We start from the raw sequence: 18,413 nt of genomic DNA, 5'->3' as shown, positions 1-18,413 counted from the left end.
TGAGGCTCGGAATCATTCTCTCCAGGGCCCGGGTTCGCTTTTGTATAACGATAACAATTAAGTAGTCGGAATGTATATGGCAACTAAGCCTTAAGGGCCCATACGCACTGTCGGCTAGCCGCCGGCGACTAGCGGTCGCCGGCTCAAAAACGTAGGTAGCTAGACTAGGCGGCTAAGCCGAGCAACTCGAGGTCGGGTAGTACATTCGCAAAGAAATTGCAATATTAATGTTAAAGAGAAAAAAATATTATTTTAATTTCAAAATAATATTGAATTTCCCCGGATGAAACGCTTTTTGTTTCCCAAATGCAATTATAAATGTATCTGTATTATGTTAATAAAATTAATTTAAATCGAGAAGCAAGAAATAATATAATATAATTATACATATTATTTCACAATATTTTTTTTTCGTTATCAATATTCATATAAAATCATTGTAAACGATTCGGGATTCAATTTCTACGATGAGCTTTTCTGTGTCGAAGCCATTTTGTGTGAATGATGTATAAGTCGCCTCGAAAGTCGCTCCTCGTGCGAATGCACTCATCTAAATCCATGCTTTTATAGGTTGCCGCGACAGGCAAGTCGCCTGTGCATCACCTCTGCGCAGGATCGCGCCTGACGCTCCGGCGACTCAGCGCCTGCGTGCGTATGCACCCATTTAAAACCATATAAAGTACAGTCGCCGGGCGGCTAGCCGACAGTGCGTATGGGCCCTAAAGTGAAACATGGTATAGGTATTCAATATAATTGATAATTGGATAACGTTTACAAAGGACTGCTAAATAAAACAATAAGTAATATCATGTATGCTCACATGGCATATTATATTTATTGATTTATGGTAAAATCACACTCTGCGATTTAGTCATGACTATATAAGACGTCAGAGATTTACATAAAAAGTGTAACTAAAAGTTACAGATATTATACTGTCGATACTCGTGTAATACAGTTTAATAAACACAAAAATATAAAAAAAAAATCATAACGATGCAAATATAATTTTTTATATATAAATATTTACAAAATAAACATGAAAATAAATAATTTTAATTACAAAAAAGAAGGAACTTAGTATACAGTCCTGTGGTCGAAACGGAGTGTATACTGTAAAAGAATCATTGCAACTATACGATTTCTTTTGAATATAAAAATAATAATAAAAAAAACACAAATAATTTTACATCATGGTAACATGACACTTACAAACTAGTACAATAAAACTTGATTGATATAAATTCCTAATTTTTATCTTCTTATATTGTTACATGTATACATTTTGCATGTAATGAGATAACTTGGTATTGACCAAGTTTTATTGCAGATTCCTATCTATAAATTACATCTCAATAGGCACTTTTATTTTTACATTAATAAAAAGCATTAAAAATCCTTTCAAGTGTCATATAACTTTTAAATATAGTTATTTTAAGGCATTTCTTTATCAGTAAAAAAATCCTTAGTTTGTACATATCTTAAATTAAAATATGGAATTGGTCCAACATTATTATTATAATCGAGGCACTTGATTGTGTTACGTCTATCGACGCAAATATTAAATAATAATAAAAAAAACGAGAAAAGACACAAACATTACATTACATATAAAAATAAAGGAACATTACTAAGAAATCTTTCGTTTAAACAATTTGAGTTACAGCTGGTAACGTTGCTTAAAAAAAATAGATAAAAATTTCAATAAAAAAACAAATCTGTTTTTAAAATTACTTCATAGCTTCCTAATAATGAAATATATCATAATAAATGAAAAAACATTTTTTTTTTAAAAATCAGAGTCTAAAAACAAATTATTTTTTAAAATCAATAGCGTTCGAATAATGAAATCAAATATATTTTTCGGAAAAATTACTAATTAAGTACGTAAAAATAATTTTCATCGAATCAACATTCGATAACATGGAAAAAATAGAAATTCTTAATATTATTATCCGTCATTATTTAATACAAAAGTTGGCACATTTCATTATTAATCGAATTTTATGTATTCGATAAAATAATTCCTACAAAAACAAACCATATTTACATCTTTACAGATATATATGTATATAATGATGGAGTAAGAAATTACATGAATTTATGAGGAACAGACATGGCAGACCGCTGCACAAAGTTTTAGAGTTCCCGTGGACTCGAAGGAGTTAATATTATTTTAATCCAGTGAACACCGATATAAATGATGGCAAGCGAACAACTGAAAATCAGCAGCTGTAACAGTACCGACCGACTAGATTTCGTCTTTTCTTTGAGCTTGTATGAATGTATATTAGATGCTCGAAATAAAAACGAGCTTGTGAGACATTCAATAACATACATAGCAGTGGCGGTGTTTCATATAAGTTGTGAAAGCGCTGCTTTTATATATCGACAATAGTGTAACAACTGAAAACTGATTCACTTCTATCCAAAGCGAGCGAGTGAGTGACCTTGCTCTACACAGCATGACCTTGTCTTGGTAATTTTTAATTCCATTTTTTTTATATACTTAAAACATTTATAGGCACACATAATTGACATTAATACAAAAACAAGAATTGACTATTGTTTTTTTTTTGAAAATCAAAAATGTAAATTAGCAATTTTGCGTTATTTTAATTATTCCTCGTCATTCGTTGTATGAAACTTTCTGCATAACAATACATAGAATGAAAATCTTAATTTTTTTTTAAAAAGACGGTTATGATAAACAGCCCTAAATATCATCCAAAATTATTAATATTTATTACCATTTAAAAAAAAATGCTTATTGCAAATCTGAAAAACTGCCCCACATCAGAGAAATTATCATCTTCATGTGTTGTATTGTGCGCGTTCATTACACCTGTACTTATACATATCGAGAAGCGCTAAGCGCTATATTTTATCCACAGCTTCACGCACCGCCGCTTGTACAGTTTTGCCCATAAGATTTAACATTTAAAATTGGAATCACTTATATAAGCATCGTACAAGTTCGGTAGTCATTACCATAAAAAATATATCGAGATTTTAGAATACAGAAAAAATGACTGACTAAATAAACTAGTTCAACTGAACTATAATCAGAATTATAAAAAAATTAAAAAATCATCAATTTTTAATATGATAAAGCGACTCATGTATAAAAATAAACCTGCTAAGATTGATAAAATTATGTCGATTTCGCGCTTAGGCGCATAATTGGATGGCATCATTAACAAAAATCATCTCGATTTAAAGTAATAATACAACTAATCTAGAGATATAAAATCATAAATCAACCATCCACAAATCGGCACATAATACAGGTCTATATTAGAACGAGTTTTGTACAATCAGTGTTGCAACTGTATATCGTTGCGGTGGAACGCCTCCGCTTCGATCCGCGTCATGTTCAGAGCTTGTGTCTTCAAAAAGTCGACTGTTTTGTAAACGGTAGACGTCTCTTGCGTAGAGCGCGATCTCAAGAGTGACACGGGAGAATCCTGTAAATAATTACCAAACGTTGATTATACATCAAACATTGATTATAGAAAACACTAACGCAAATCGACTCACCGAACTTGGCGGCACTAAATCTAAGTCTAAATATTGCAGTTTTACAGGTTGACTCCGCGAAGATCTCGAGCGTATGTCCTGTGCGTAAAAAATAGATAATCAATCTGCACTTACTAATCAAAAATAAAAATTGGTAATCATATTCACATGAGATTCGTAGCAGTACGAAGATGATCGTCCACGAGAACGTCCCGGTTTTAGTTCACGGTCGACAGGCGGTGCCGTATACATATAATACTGAAAATTGTATATGTTATTATATATATTATTCAAAAAATGTATATTTTAATATACATATATATACACAAACCAATTGTTCCGGCTTTGGTGACTTTTTATTGTACAGTTGCGCCGTATTAGCGTAGCTCACGTGAGAAAGCTGACTGGCCTCCTGTAATACATTTAAAATAAAATTAAAGCAATTATACATAAGATGCAAAAGAGTCTCTCTCTATGTTAATATGATATTTTTTATACTAACAACGGCTCCGGCAGCAGCATGATTGCTATTAGTCACGTTCTCATTCGGCTCGTGTACCTTGGGACCGACAAAGGTTTCCCTGCGAAAATAAAACGACAATATAAATACATGCACAGTTCCGCTGTAAAAAATCGCTAGCGAAACATCTAATAAACTAATACGTTTGCCAAACGCAAGGCTGTGCGAATACCCATTGGAAATAATTTCACTATAAATATTACTTGTGCGTGTGATCGGGAACGAGGTGCGAAGGCTTTGGCGGTCTCGGGGGCGCAGGAGTGCCTATAAAATAATATCACAACACAATAAAAAAACTCGTGACTGCTGATACTACACATAAATAAAATTAAAAAATAACTCACCAGGCATGTCGGATAGCGATAAACTTGTCAAGTTTTTATAGTCCGCTATAATAACATAAGAAAGCATTGTTATTGGTTTACTGACTCGATTACATTTTTATCGGCAAAATAAATTAAAATTTTACATCTTTGACAGGACGACATTGTGACATTCCAGCGAAAGTTTTTGCTGAGCTTGTCCATTTGCCTGTCGTGCGGCTGTATATTTTTGTAGACCGCTTCCGGACGAGGCACTCTCAACTGTCCACATTCGTTCACTCTATACACCCCAGGTACGTAATTTATGAACACCTGACCCTGTAATCGACATTAAAAAACATTTTTAATACAAATAACAAATGTAATGGTTTTAAATGAGGAGGCTTATAAAAAGCATGTTTTATCAGCAACAGATAATCCTGGATCACCACTGCGTTTTAATTATTGCAACGTCAATTTTACACCTTTTTTATGTTTTGTATTGTTTTTTTTTTGTAATGTTGTAGATAAGTATTGCAATAAACATATTTATTTTTATTGCAATAATGTGACTCAGTCGCAACTGTGTGCGATCGTATTTCGGTTAAGTTGGCAATTTATGAGCGATCAACTGTTTTATTGCCTATAATATGTATACTAATAAGTGAAACATTTCTCACGACATTTTCGTTTTAATTTGTACGAATATAATATTTTTTTTTGCTATGGCTCAATATGATAATGTATTTTATGTTTGATTATTCTTATTATGGGAAAAGTGACCTGTTTGTCTGAATCGAATATGAAAAGCAGACGATTTCAATAGATAATAATTCCTCAAACACAACACTTCAGTAAATTGTATCTGATAATGTGCCTTATAAATCGTAATATGTATTAAGTCAGGGGTCGGCGACCCGTGGCCTATTTTGATTTTTTCTGCGGTTCGCTAGCGATTGGCCATTAGTTGCAAATTATTTAAATAATAAAATTTACATAAATATAAAAATAAAATGTATATAAATTTCATTCAAAACATACTGAACAATTTTGCAAGAAATATAATCGGATGTTATTTACTACTCAGCTGCTAGATGGTTAGAGTTTTTAATGACAGAGAATAAAAATTCTGTTCCACAAGATTATGGTAGATATTACAACATATCTAAATAATCTTAACAAGTGCCAGAATTTCTGGGACTCGATCCTACAGCCGGACGCATGTTAACATGCTTTTATGAAACTCGATATTTAACAGACTCTTACTGACATCTTTATATATTTTAGGGCACCAAAAGGGATTAATTATATGAACAGATATCGTTATTATAATTCTTTCCATACAAAAATAAATAATTAGTGGTTCGAGATTTTGTTAAAAAATTTTCTTGAGAAAAATTAGCGGTTTTTAATGGAAAAATCCTAAAAATTTGCACTGCGCAGCTAATTTTGTTGAGCAAAATTAGTGGCTTTTAATGGAAAATTCATAAAAAATTATTTGTTTTTTTTATATTGACATTTTTATTGAGTTAAATGTAAACATATTTTATGGTAAAAATCATTCAATGGAATTGATCAGATTTTTTTTGTAAATTACTAGTTGATTGCGATCGACTGGTTAAAGATCCCGGTGCTTGGATTTGCAGATAGGAGCTTTCCAGACAGTATTTTTGCAGACATCGGGAATTCTAGCAAAAGCAAAATCTTTTTTTGTCAAAATGTATCAATGGCATATTTATGCTGATAAATATACAATGTGTCATTTACTCAGAAAAACATTATTTTTTTTACATATTTTCATATATAGGAGACCGGGGCAAAACGGGACGTGAGCTTATGTGCGTTATTCGTAAACACAACTGAGGCGGCTGTATCTTCGCCCCACATAAGATAGCGCAGTATAAGCGTATTAACATCAGTAATATAATTGCATATCTTTGACTTTAAAAGATTGTAATTTCTAGTATGACAATGATCATCAATAAATCTCAGGGTCATGTGGAATATTTATTTTTACAGATTTATGCGAATAGTTAAATACGGAAATAAATTTAAAACGGTGTGTATGTACAAAAATATGATAAATAGTGACGAATCTATGTTTACCTTGCTGTCTCTGGTGGGCACTCCAGTGTAGCAATCTGATATGGCGATGTAGGGTCCGGACGCTATCGGCCTGTTGGAGACGGCCGTATCAGGTTCAGTGCTGCGAGTGATCGAAATGAAGCTCGCTACGCACAAAAAAAAAACAAAGCTGAGTAAGCGACATAGGGGTGCGAAAAGACACGCTTTTGCCTCCGTTTTACTTACATTTACCCTCGTATTGAGTCAGCCCGCACACCCTGCATATAACGTCTACCCACTTTTCCATCTCCAGCACGGACTCCGCTTCCAGATGATAAACGCGCGTATCCGTCTTGATAGAAAACACAGAGCCTTTCGAAGCGTTTGGTTCGCTATTTCTGCGCGGTATACGTAAACCAGCGTCAATCTGAAATATTAAAAAATCAATAAAACACTCGATATGTTTATAAAAATAACAATTTTAATGATTTTTAAAATGAAATAAAAATTGATTCTTTTTCTATAAATTTAAAACGTGGGATGTCGATATTTTTATGACACAATATATACCTGTTCGCATAAGTTCAGATTGATTGATCCCTTTGGCTTTTGACTCTTCTTATCTACGTAGTACTCCAAGAAGTATTGTCCAGGCGCATCTTTCGATCTCACCAACGCAAACCAACGACGTCTCCATCGCTGAAAACATTTGTTTTAGTTATATATACTGTTGTTTTTATTTATGTGAATAAACAGCTTTTTAAAATAAGGTAATTGTATAGCGAACTACATCCAAGACGTCATGATTTTTTTGTCCTACGCTTCTAAAGCCCCGGAAACATTTTAATGCCATAGAGACTAAATTAAACGAGATAAAAATATGTATTTTCATCCTCGTACGTGTCTTATAAAAGAAAGTAACAAATACGCACTATTATACATTAATTGCTACATCCGTAGCAGGCATTATCACAGAGTATTTTGCACAAAACGCGATTGTTTATCACTTTGTCCCAGACCAATCATTATCGAGCCGACGCGATAACAGCAATGTGTAACTTCCTCTGCCACCGGTGACTCACACAATCTTGTTTACTTTTTATTTATAATTCTGGATTTCCGTTCTATTTTCATGACCGATGTCAACAGCAGATTGAAAATAAGGATGGGCAGATGCAAAATGCTATCAAAATACACTTGCCTATCATTCATGACATATCCTTTAAACCAGTGTGTTGAAAAAGGTATTATGAATATCGAGTTCGAAGTAAAATTAAAAACATAGTACGATAACAACATTTGCAGTCATCATTTGAATGAGTGAATATAAAGGTATTTTAAAAATACGTGTTTCAAGATGCTTTGCGTGTAAAAATTTCGTGACTTCTAGTGAGTATTTAACCGATATTTAGAAAAATAAAATAAGCCATTTTATTGCTAATTAATGAAAATAAATGATATTTATTAAGCTTAGGAAAAAGCTCTAAACAGTCATTATCTATATGTACACAAATTACTGGTATTTCTTTGACAAAAAGCTCGCTAAAAAAGTAGGTCAACATCATGTTAACCTTTTGAGTAGTGAGCTAATTTTATGTATTTTTCATAATGTTGCATTTATAGTAAATTATAGAAAACATCAGTGATCTTCAACGTTTTGTTTTGATTTATTTTACACTTTCTAGTATAATATCCGTTAATTTATTTTACATATTTATTATATATTATACAACTTTTGTGATTTTATCAATATTTTTTATAAAATTAATATAAAATATTTTTTGTTATGTTAATTAATTTCGTACTCTTTAATTTATCAGTAATATTTTCTATAGAAAGCATTTAATTAAATTAAAAAAAATATTATATAATTACAATGCTTTTTATTTAACAAATTACTGTTATTATTATTTTTATAAAACATCCGATTAATAAATATGAGCATGTGTTGAATGGATGCACACATACATCTATTAGGATTGAATATTCATTTAAGCTCAATCAATTTATCAAGCTTCCCCGGCGTCCAGGGAAGTGTCATACATGCCAAACAACTAACGACATGATTGTTACGTACCCGAAGACTGATTTGCAAGCGTGACCGATTGATCGTATGATTGAATCATATTTAAATTTAGTCTGGGACACTTATCTTTGAAATTAAACACCGACAGAAAACAAACAGTAATGTCAATATTTAAATGAATCATATATATGATCAACAAGTCTTTATTTACACACCTACCCATGTACACATGAACTTAAAGAGACCACCCTGGGTAATGTAAACAGTTACAATTCAATTGAAGTTCATATGCTCTGATTGAGCTAAACCCGTTTGCAGAAGTTAATATTTGCAAAGTTTCAATCACACGTCTTTTATCTGTGTTGAAAGTTGATATTTCCGAAATGATGATAACATATCATATAACGTTAATCTCGTAATTGGAATACTATAAACACACAAAATTTCAATGGTAGTTTTTTCATTGTGTTATTTGAATAATAATCATAGTTATACAATGGCGTGCAAAAAAACGTATCGCATTCAAAATTATCATATTTAATATGAAACTAAAAACATATTATAGTTGAAATAAATTCATAATGTTTTCCACATATTTAAAGGTTTATCAAAGTATTTACACATAAAAACATAAATTTAATTTAATTAAAAATTAATTAAAAATATAAAAAAGAATTGGATAACATATTTAGAGACCCATAAATAAAAAATTTTAAATTCATTATTAAATTAAAAAAACATTTTTAAAGAAAGAAACTTAAAAATACAACTTGCATTATTACTAATAAGTTTTTATTTATATTTTATTGCACCCTCTTTAGCCTTCAACCCCGCTAAAACACGCGACGGCATAGAATTAATCAAGGATTCAATCAATTTTCGATCATTTCTTTTAGTTTTTATACACTAGATATTAAATTATGATATTAAAGTATATTAAAAAATAGCTATATAATTAATTTTATATTGGCAACTAATTATTTGATTTGTAAATAATTCCATAAATGATCTGATAAAAAATCAGTGTTAAATAATTAAAGTGTCCGTAAATTTTAGGTAAATGTCTGATTTTTTGTGTTATTTTTAAGTCAGTTTCATCACTGGTAGAATCAGATCTAATCTAAAACCATCAAGGAATTGTCAGAAGAGATTTTCTGTTCCTGGTTGATGGTAAAAGCATTTAAAAAAGCTCGGCAAGAAACATAAGCAAGGAGTTTGGGTTCCGCATAGTTTAGCGCCGTCGGCTTTGGATTAATGTGTGACAATTTGTTACTGGAGACGAAAACTGGATCTTTTATAGTAATCCACTCCAGGCCAAACGCCAGTTTTACCACCTCGACTATCTTTGACCTTAAATAATATTTTTTTGTGTCTTATGGTATATTTTGGGTGTTATTCATTATGAATTATTAAAACCCAGTCAGACAATCACAGCCGAACTTTATTGTACGCAGCGAAAATTACACAGGACAAAGTAAAAGAACTGGATCTAGAACTTTTACCACATCCGCTTATTCTACTGACAAAGCATCGTCGGATTATCATTTATTCTGGTCAATGAAACATTGGTTTCAAAAAAAATTTCAATACTGAAAACATCCAGATTCCTTTTTTAAATCAAAACCACAAGAATTTTACAAAAGAGTTGTGGCAATATATCATAAATAATAATGAAAATCATCTTTCGGAATAATTATATATTTTTTTTTTCACTGAAAAAACATTATTTTTTGCTTTACCTATTATAACTAAATGATGAGTTGTTGTTAAATCTTTGTACTCCACTAACGAATTTTGTTTTAACCACTTCCCAGTCACAGTACTTATTTAAAAATGACTCAAAAACTTCTTGAACTGGCCCACCCTTTCATATGCGTTGTAAAACATTTAAAATTAATCGTAAAAATTAAATTTTTAATAAAAAAAAGAAGAGAAATTTGCTGATTTTTGAAATGAGAATTCACAAAATACAAATTCTCGAATTAACTCGGGCATGACTAGGAAGGGGGAAAATATCTATAGGGCAATACATGAACTGTTAAGGCCAAAATGTTCCAAAACGGTTTGAACAACAAATGTCAATAATTTAAGAATCAAATTTATTGTAATTATCGATCGTCATATATTACATACTTTTTTATTTTTTAACTTATCACTTATGGAATTATTTACATCGAATAATTTGATGTCATTATAAATCTATTTTTTAACATGTTCTGAATTGTAATGGTACTGTTTTGTCACATTTCTGATTCAAATCAAGCCGAGCTTTCAACTTTATGCACATTACAATGTTTGATAAAATCATAAAACTGTAAATCTTAATAAATTGTAAATCATATATATACAGATGTATTTTATGAATTAAAAATGATCTTGTTATAAGTCAGACACTAATTAAATTGTACAAAAACAGAAACCCTTTTTTAGCCACACATCGTTCATTATAGAATGCTCTACTATTACAGGTCATATATAAATTCATGCAAAAATCACGTAACAAACGAATGACTAAACTGTATCTTTAGTCATTGTAACAAAACAATAACATTACCTTTTTAGGCATCCTTTCGCTATATAGTTCAGATTTGACATATTTAAATAGATGACCATTTTTTAAATACATTTATCATATCAAAAATACAACTTTTCAATCATTTAATAATAATAAAAAAAAAATGTAAAAATATAACATGAGTCAACATGAATAACGGGAGTCAAAATTGACCAAAACGAACCATATTTAGAACATAATAAGACCTGAATGCATAACTAACGTGTCTGATTCTGATCCTCTATCTTCAATTTGACAACAAAAAAAATTGTATAAACATTGAGGTGAGCCATTGAAAGTTGCTAGAAAAAAAAGTAAAATTTCCATTATGTTTTATTTTTATATTTAGTGATACATATCGTCTGTCTGGAAGAATACATTGCAAGAAACAACAATGAACGAAGATCAAGGTCGCACTGTATAAATATTCTACGGAAATTTCATAGCTTTAAATATAATTCATCAATAATGTATTTGAAAACTTAACAGGTAAGTTTTGAATACTATTATAAAATCTAAATTAGTGATATAACTTTAATTGTAATATTTGTTAATAATAAACAAATTATAATGCTCCCAATTGGTGGACTATATTGCAAATTGCGAAATGGTTTAATGCATTTGATCAAAGATCCAGCGATCTGATCACCTAGCAACATCGCTGCATTGGCTGCAGCAATTGTTAACAATTTCCACTTGTCAACAAGACAATTGGCGTTGAATACAGCTGTCAGTCAAAGGAGTAGTTTGTGTTTTTGCACGAGTATTTGTATTTATTTTCGTATTAGATTCAATTTACGAGCTGTTTGAATGCAGGAGATCTACCGATTATCGAGTTAGCTTAGTTGATTTTAAAATTATGGTGATCTTATATAACGATATACATAACTGCCTTTGTCTGTTAGTTATAAGTAATAAATTAACAAGAACGAGCTAAACACATCCATAAAAGTAAAGATGTATCAGTTACACAATACCGAGGTTTATATGCACAAATCATCATATTTTATTGTCTAATTGATTTCATTTAGCGTTTTAAGTAGAATATAACAAAATACTACCTATTGTAGATCTTATGTTACATCTTCCAATTCTTGTTTTTCTCGTAAAATATTTTTCACGATATTTTAAAGAAGTTAGCATTTGGCAGATATTTTGGACTATCGATTGCAATCATAAAGGTGATGATTATCATGTTTTTATGATATTAAAAGGTCTGAATAAATTTCAAGATGGTCAGAAATTAGAATTATTATGACAGATGGTCAAAATCATTTTTTAGTCAGTATTTATTCAGTTCATTTGTCTCTATTTATAAAGAATAGCCAGTATATATATTATATGATCTGTATTTTAAACTCAAGGTCAGTTTTATGTTGACAGATGGTCAGTACAATAAGCGTGCTCATTACTCCCGCTTCGCTCGCTAATCTGAATACCACCATGTATTACATACAATTAAATAGATTTGTTGAGAGTTATTCATGGGGTGTTCAATGTTCTGACCAACGCTCGCTCGCACCTAACCTGTCCATCAGTTTTGGTGCGAGCGAGAAATTTTATAAGATATTTTTAAAATATCTTATAAAATTTATAAATGTTATATTTTTTTAAATTCATACGATCCCATATTTAATTCTGATCGTTTTAGATTTTTATTCTGACCATTTGATATTAATTTTGAAAGTTGATTTAAATTCTGACCATTTAAATATGAGTCAAAATATGAATAAGTGACATTTAACAGGGAATTATTTTGAGAGATGTGTATTTACATTAATACTTTGTTCCATAAAACGAATTGTTTGTGCATTAATGATAGGTAAATCTTCGTAAAAGGATTCGTTGTAGAGTTATTCATTGTTCTGAGCAAAGGTAATGCACAAACAATTCGTTCTATGGAACGATTATTTTATATATCGCTTATTTAAATTGCCCTTAATATGAATTAATTCAAAAATTATCTAAAGAAAAATAGTTTAAATAATGGTTCAGTGAAGGCAGTTTTTTAGCAAATTTCTATGATCTTTTCATCGATTTACTTGAAGAAGCGACACACAAGGACTTGATTGTTTCGATGGAACAACACCAGTGATCTACAACTATCATTGAAACAAAACTTTTAATTATAAATCGTAATATAATCGTAAAAGTGTTGTTTCTTATATATTATTTTTTAGTTAATTTTGTAACGTTATGTATATTATTTAAATAAATAATTTGTAATATGTCAAATATCTTAATTTATTTATTATTTTAACACCACTAGTTCATATTAAAAATAAAAAAAACTTTTTACATGAAAATAGACGTATCTAATCAGACTGCTTCAAGATGTCAATAATCATCGAGAAAATAAAAAATAAAAAAAATTTTGAACCCGTGATTATTTTTTTAAAGCTCATAACATTAGTTTTAAAAGCTTGGACATTGCCGTTTTTGCTTTTTATACCCGAAAATTTAGAATCAACAAGTCCTTCCTCTTATGCACATGGAGCGCCGCAATGAATGTCCGCGGATATTTAAAGGCGCGACGGGGGGCGCAGGCGCGCCGCCAGATGGACGCGCGGAAAGAAACAAGACAACGCTACTCACAGGTTTCCAAACACGCGTGTACGGCGGAGACTTCGTAAGCCACCCCTGGTGGACAACTTCGCCGGGGCTGGTCATCTCGGCGGTCGAGCAGAGACTGCGAGGACGACGCCTCCGGCCCGAAGACCATAAGGTGACGGGAATGGCCCAAGCTGCGCTGCCAATACAACAGAAACGAGTAGTGTTGCCATAAGCCAAAAACACTTGTTGATTCACAATATTTATTATGGAAATTTAAGCGTTACTAATGTAACAGTTATTTACCACATATAACCGCTAATAAAAGCAAATCAACGACATATTGGTATTTTGTTAACTGATTGTAAAGCAAAACATAGCCACTACGATATTTTTTTCTCTATAATTAACAGTTAGGACAATAACATGCGATAAAAAATGGATCCATTATAGCTCTATAATTTTATTTGCGGACAAAACATATCTTAATAAACTTAACTCAATTAACGCGGTACCCGTTTTACGCGGTTTGGTTTTACCACGGGCAAAAATAAAACACTTTTTTAATGTATATTTCGATTTGTTTTGAAAAAAAATAAATCGCGAAAATTGCTTACAGATTATTTTATAATGGTAAATTCATAAGAATCTGCTGCTAAATACGACTCTGATAATAAGTTAGATAATAATACAACATAAACAAAGAGGAATATTAAAATTGTTATCCCGTTTAAAATTATATACATATTATAAATAATTATTTAGCTAATATAGTTAATTTTAACACTAAACAAATTTCAACTTAATATACATATACACAGAAAAAAAATGACTTAATATTATAATTTATTTTCTAATGCACGAATGTGTTTCTGAATTCCATTTAGGAAACCCGCTACATTTTTATTTTTGAGGATTGCCTTAGGAATATTATTATACAAATTCCCACCTCCGTACATAATTCTCCTGGCTGTACTCGTTTTCTTATACTTTACTATCCCTAAATTGTTTCTATATCTAATATTACATCTATATACATCTTTATTTATTATTAAATACTTATTAAAATACTTTGACAACATATTATTTTGTGACTTATTTAAAAATACTAAAAAATCCATCTTCGGTATTTCTTGAACATTTAATCATTCTAATATATTAATCATACTTAAGTAATAATATTTTTGGGTAAATATTATTAAAGGGGCGTCATTTCAGGGGGGAGGCAGGTAGGCATTTGACCCCCCTCCCTTGAATTTAATTAGAAAAATGCATGTCATTTTTTGGTTTACAATTGAAATATTAAAAAACGGACACTGGCTAATTAAATTTTGCCCCCCTCCCCTGCGAAAATCTGAAATGACGTCTCTGATTCTTAACCAGAAATTCTCGGATTATTCCTCAAAGAAGATTTATTTTTTCTTAATTGTATTCGTGTATACATTTATGTTCCATAATCAATAATTAAATTAAATGTTTTAATAATAATTCATATTTTAATATATATGAAGCAATTTTAGTTATTCTTAGTTATAGATTCACAAACCTAATATTTATTTAAAATGCATCTTGCTGTGGAATGTAGTTCCACAAAATTTTTAATAATACTTAATAATGACGTTACATATATTTATATTTGGTCAATGTGTTTCAAAATACACTTAAAAGTTATTTTAAAACTTAAATTAATTACACTAGTTTACGAATTTCAAAAACAATTCTGGCCCATGAAAAAAAAGTGTTTTTACTTTGTGACGAAGCGATGATGAGTGACTTTTGTTTCTCACTCTAAAAACTGACAATACACTGAAAACTAATCAAATCGAAAGTCATTTTTATTAGCATTTGAAATTTATATAAATAATGGAAATGGGTAAAAAATTAATTTCTGTATTTTTACTCAAATGCTTTTATATTATACTCAAAAACTTTTATATGTTTTAACTGATTGTGATAAGCACCCGCTTATTTCATTTTTAATAGATTTTAATAATCAATAACCAATAAATAAACCGGGACTATTTTTTTTAAATGATTTAATATTGTCAATAAATTCATTAATAGTGCCAAGTATTGTATAAACGGTTATTAGAAAACTTAATTACCTGTAATTTTATATAAATACTTTGCAATCAGCTAACCTGCAAATGACTCAAATATTGTAGGACAAAATCGCTGTAAGCTAGTGTTAGTAAATTATAACTTTTATAAATTTAATTTTAATTGTTAATTATAAATTTACTTTTCTAGAATAAATTTAATTTCTCCATGGATATGTGTACATATATATTATGAATTCTCTTTCCTTTCTTACAAATTTTGATTAAATATTTTAAATTTAAAAACACAAAATTTAATTATTTATATTTTATTTCCAAATAAATATATTCTATTACGAATTTGCGTTGAATACAAGTGTAATATTTACATGTTATATATTTTATATATTATAATATTATTTCTCAGTCTGACAAGATATGGACAGAATATCATTTGTTAGGGCTAACTCTGAACGCCTGTTGAGCTAGCCGGCTTCGATCGGTCTACGATTTGTGCCGCCATAGTAATTCAAAAATGTAATTTTTGCCCTATTGAATCGTAGTTACAAGCATCATTCAATTATCAAACTAAGTTTTAAATTAGTGACGGCGTTTTACACTTTTAATATATATTTTCCATCATTATCTATAAGAATAATCTCAAATTTTCAGGACTTCCTTTGTCAAGCACCGTTCGCAAATGACTTTAGAAGAACTAAGTGAACTTGATGAGTATGAATTAACATACGGACCTCTGTCTGTTCTCAATCAGTCCGTAAAGAACAATACTCAAGTACTTATAAGTTGTAGAAACAATAAAAAATTGCTCGGTCGTGTAAGAGCGTTCGATAGACATTGCAATATGGTGTTGGAGAATGTTAAAGAGATGTGGACTGAAATGCTGAGAACTGGTAAAGGCAAAAAGGTAAGCTATTATTCAAACATAAGATATATTAATAAAACATTTTACACGTGTAACTTTTTTTATTATTATTTTAGACTAAGCCAGTTAATAAAGACCGGTTTATATCAAAGATGTTTCTCCGCGGCGATTCGGTTATATTGGTTATTCGTAATCCTTTTAGTAATGACAGAAACTAATACCGAAGCGGGTGAAATTAACTATACACACTTAAAAAAAAATGAAAAAAATGCTCAATTTTTCCATCGCAAAATGTGATAATTTTTTATATTTCGACTTTAATATTTAACCAAATTTACTTTTAAAATACCAAATCAAAAAAAATCATATTTATTTTTCTTGTAAAATGTGATAATTTTAATATTTGGAGCTTAATACTTAAAATTAATTATAACCCTACTTTAATTTTAGGAAACCAAGTAAAAAAAAATGCTTACGGTTTTTCCTTATAAAATGAGATATTTTTTTGTATTTCGAGCTTAATATTTAATATTAATTATTAACTTTACTTTCTAAACAGAAAATTAAAAAAAAATGAGCTTAATATTTGATGTCAGTTGATAACAGTAATCTTTAATATTACTTATTTATATATTTAAGAATTATAACGTTTACCAAAAAACGTCTACTTAAAAATATTGAACATTAGGAAACTATGTATAATCTTAATAACTGTTAGTATTTTTAATTATAGTTTTACATGTGATGATAATAATATTAGGGGCCAACATTTCCTTCCAAAATTTGCAACAATGTTAAAAAATCTGAAAATGGTTGTGAGCGTACATGCAACTGCGTGCATAAGACCAGAGACTACTGAGAATGAGAGACTACTCAAAATGATTCCGTAAAGCTAGCGGATGATATTTGAAAATAACTTTTTTGTATTTAAGGTTATAAATTCTATAACACAACTACTTGTAAATTACTTACTAATTATTTTCGAAAAAATATCAATTTCGATGGGGTTCTAAAATCGACATTTTTATTAATGTTTAAAACTGCAAATTATATTCTAATAGATTTTAAAATAAATACGTAGATAATAATTTTACATGTAATAAAAAGGAAATCCTCTGGAAATAAATGGTAGCGGATAAAAGGGTTAAACATATATTTTAGCTCCCTTAATAATAGAGCGACACAATTGTAGTCTCTTGGTAACCATATATTTTATTCTCTACAACTCGTTGTTATATTTTGCACACTTTGGTTGATTACCGTAATATTCTTTGTTCTGTGATCATCATACAATTGTTTTCGCTGCTAATTTTTTGGCGTTGCTCTATTATCTTTTAGGTTTTAAATGTGTGAATTTATTAAATAATTATTATTCGACAAATAACCACTATTTAGTTAATTTTGCGCTAAATGAGCTAGGGCCGTCCTTACTAGTGTTCGGGAATAAGAAACAATTATATTTTATTACGTCCAATACATTGTGATATTTTATATTATTTTTATTCGACATATCTAATTTCATGTTTTATCTATAGTTACTCTTCGGCTTTTATATACAATGAAAGCTTAAACATAATTGTATTTCTCATTTTGCAACGAAAACAATATTTTTAAATTATTATGGGTCCATCTCAAATTGATTTATTTATGATAAGGTTTAAAAATTATTAAGTGGTGGGTGTACGGGAGAACGTGTATTGCTTATCGAGTTTATCTTTAGATTCTGTAAAATGTTGGTCAATTTTGCTATCCGTCCGGAATATTATAACTACAATGCCGGATTACTTCTAGAATCAATTTGTAACTAATTTTTAAGAAATAATATTGCGGCGTAAAATTTAAATACATTTAATCGACCCTGCCCTAATATTCTCAACGAGTCATTAGTGTTAGTAAAATATGATATTAAAAATATCTTTATTTTAGTTTTTAAGACTAATTATATATAAATCCTTT

The 18,413-nt window shown here is 29.8% G+C and overlaps 1 protein-coding gene across 1 annotated transcript; it reads right to left on the bottom strand.

Moving 5' to 3' along the window:
- Positions 1 to 801: 801 nt before the first annotated feature.
- Positions 802 to 13,757, bottom strand: dos (daughter of sevenless). The gene is made up of 12 exons (XM_088187810.1): positions 13,581 to 13,757; positions 6,976 to 7,104; positions 6,652 to 6,832; positions 6,448 to 6,572; positions 4,509 to 4,680; positions 4,384 to 4,428; positions 4,243 to 4,303; positions 4,022 to 4,100; positions 3,851 to 3,931; positions 3,688 to 3,777; positions 3,541 to 3,618; positions 802 to 3,467 (listed from the first exon to the last, which is right to left on the bottom strand). Exons 1-12 carry the CDS (start codon positions 13,653 to 13,655, stop codon positions 3,318 to 3,320), a joined length of 1,266 nt encoding a protein of 421 aa, XP_088043936.1. The 5' UTR covers positions 13,656 to 13,757; the 3' UTR covers positions 802 to 3,317.
- Positions 13,758 to 18,413: the final 4,656 nt, after the last annotated feature.

Source organism: Plectrocnemia conspersa, unplaced genomic scaffold, assembly GCF_051122295.1.
Source record: "Plectrocnemia conspersa isolate PC_06_02 unplaced genomic scaffold, ASM5112229v1 ptg000006l, whole genome shotgun sequence".
Taxonomy (NCBI): Eukaryota; Metazoa; Arthropoda; class Insecta; order Trichoptera; family Polycentropodidae; genus Plectrocnemia; species Plectrocnemia conspersa.
This window is presented reverse-complemented; position numbering and strand designations above follow the sequence as displayed.

What these genes read in the sequence shown, in the direction of transcription:
- dos (XM_088187810.1), bottom strand. Translation starts at nt 13,655, where the DNA reads ATGACCAGCCCCGGCGAAGTTGTCCACCAGGGGTGGCTTACGAAGTCT. An exon ending in ATCTGAACTTATGCGAACAG is followed by an intron (nt 6,833 to 6,975) that starts GTATATATTGTG and finishes TTAATATTTCAG; the next exon opens with ATTGACGCTGGTTTACGTAT. An exon ending in AATGTCGTCCTGTCAAAGAT is followed by an intron (nt 4,429 to 4,508) that starts GTAAAATTTTAA and finishes ATGTTATTATAG; the next exon opens with CGGACTATAAAAACTTGACA.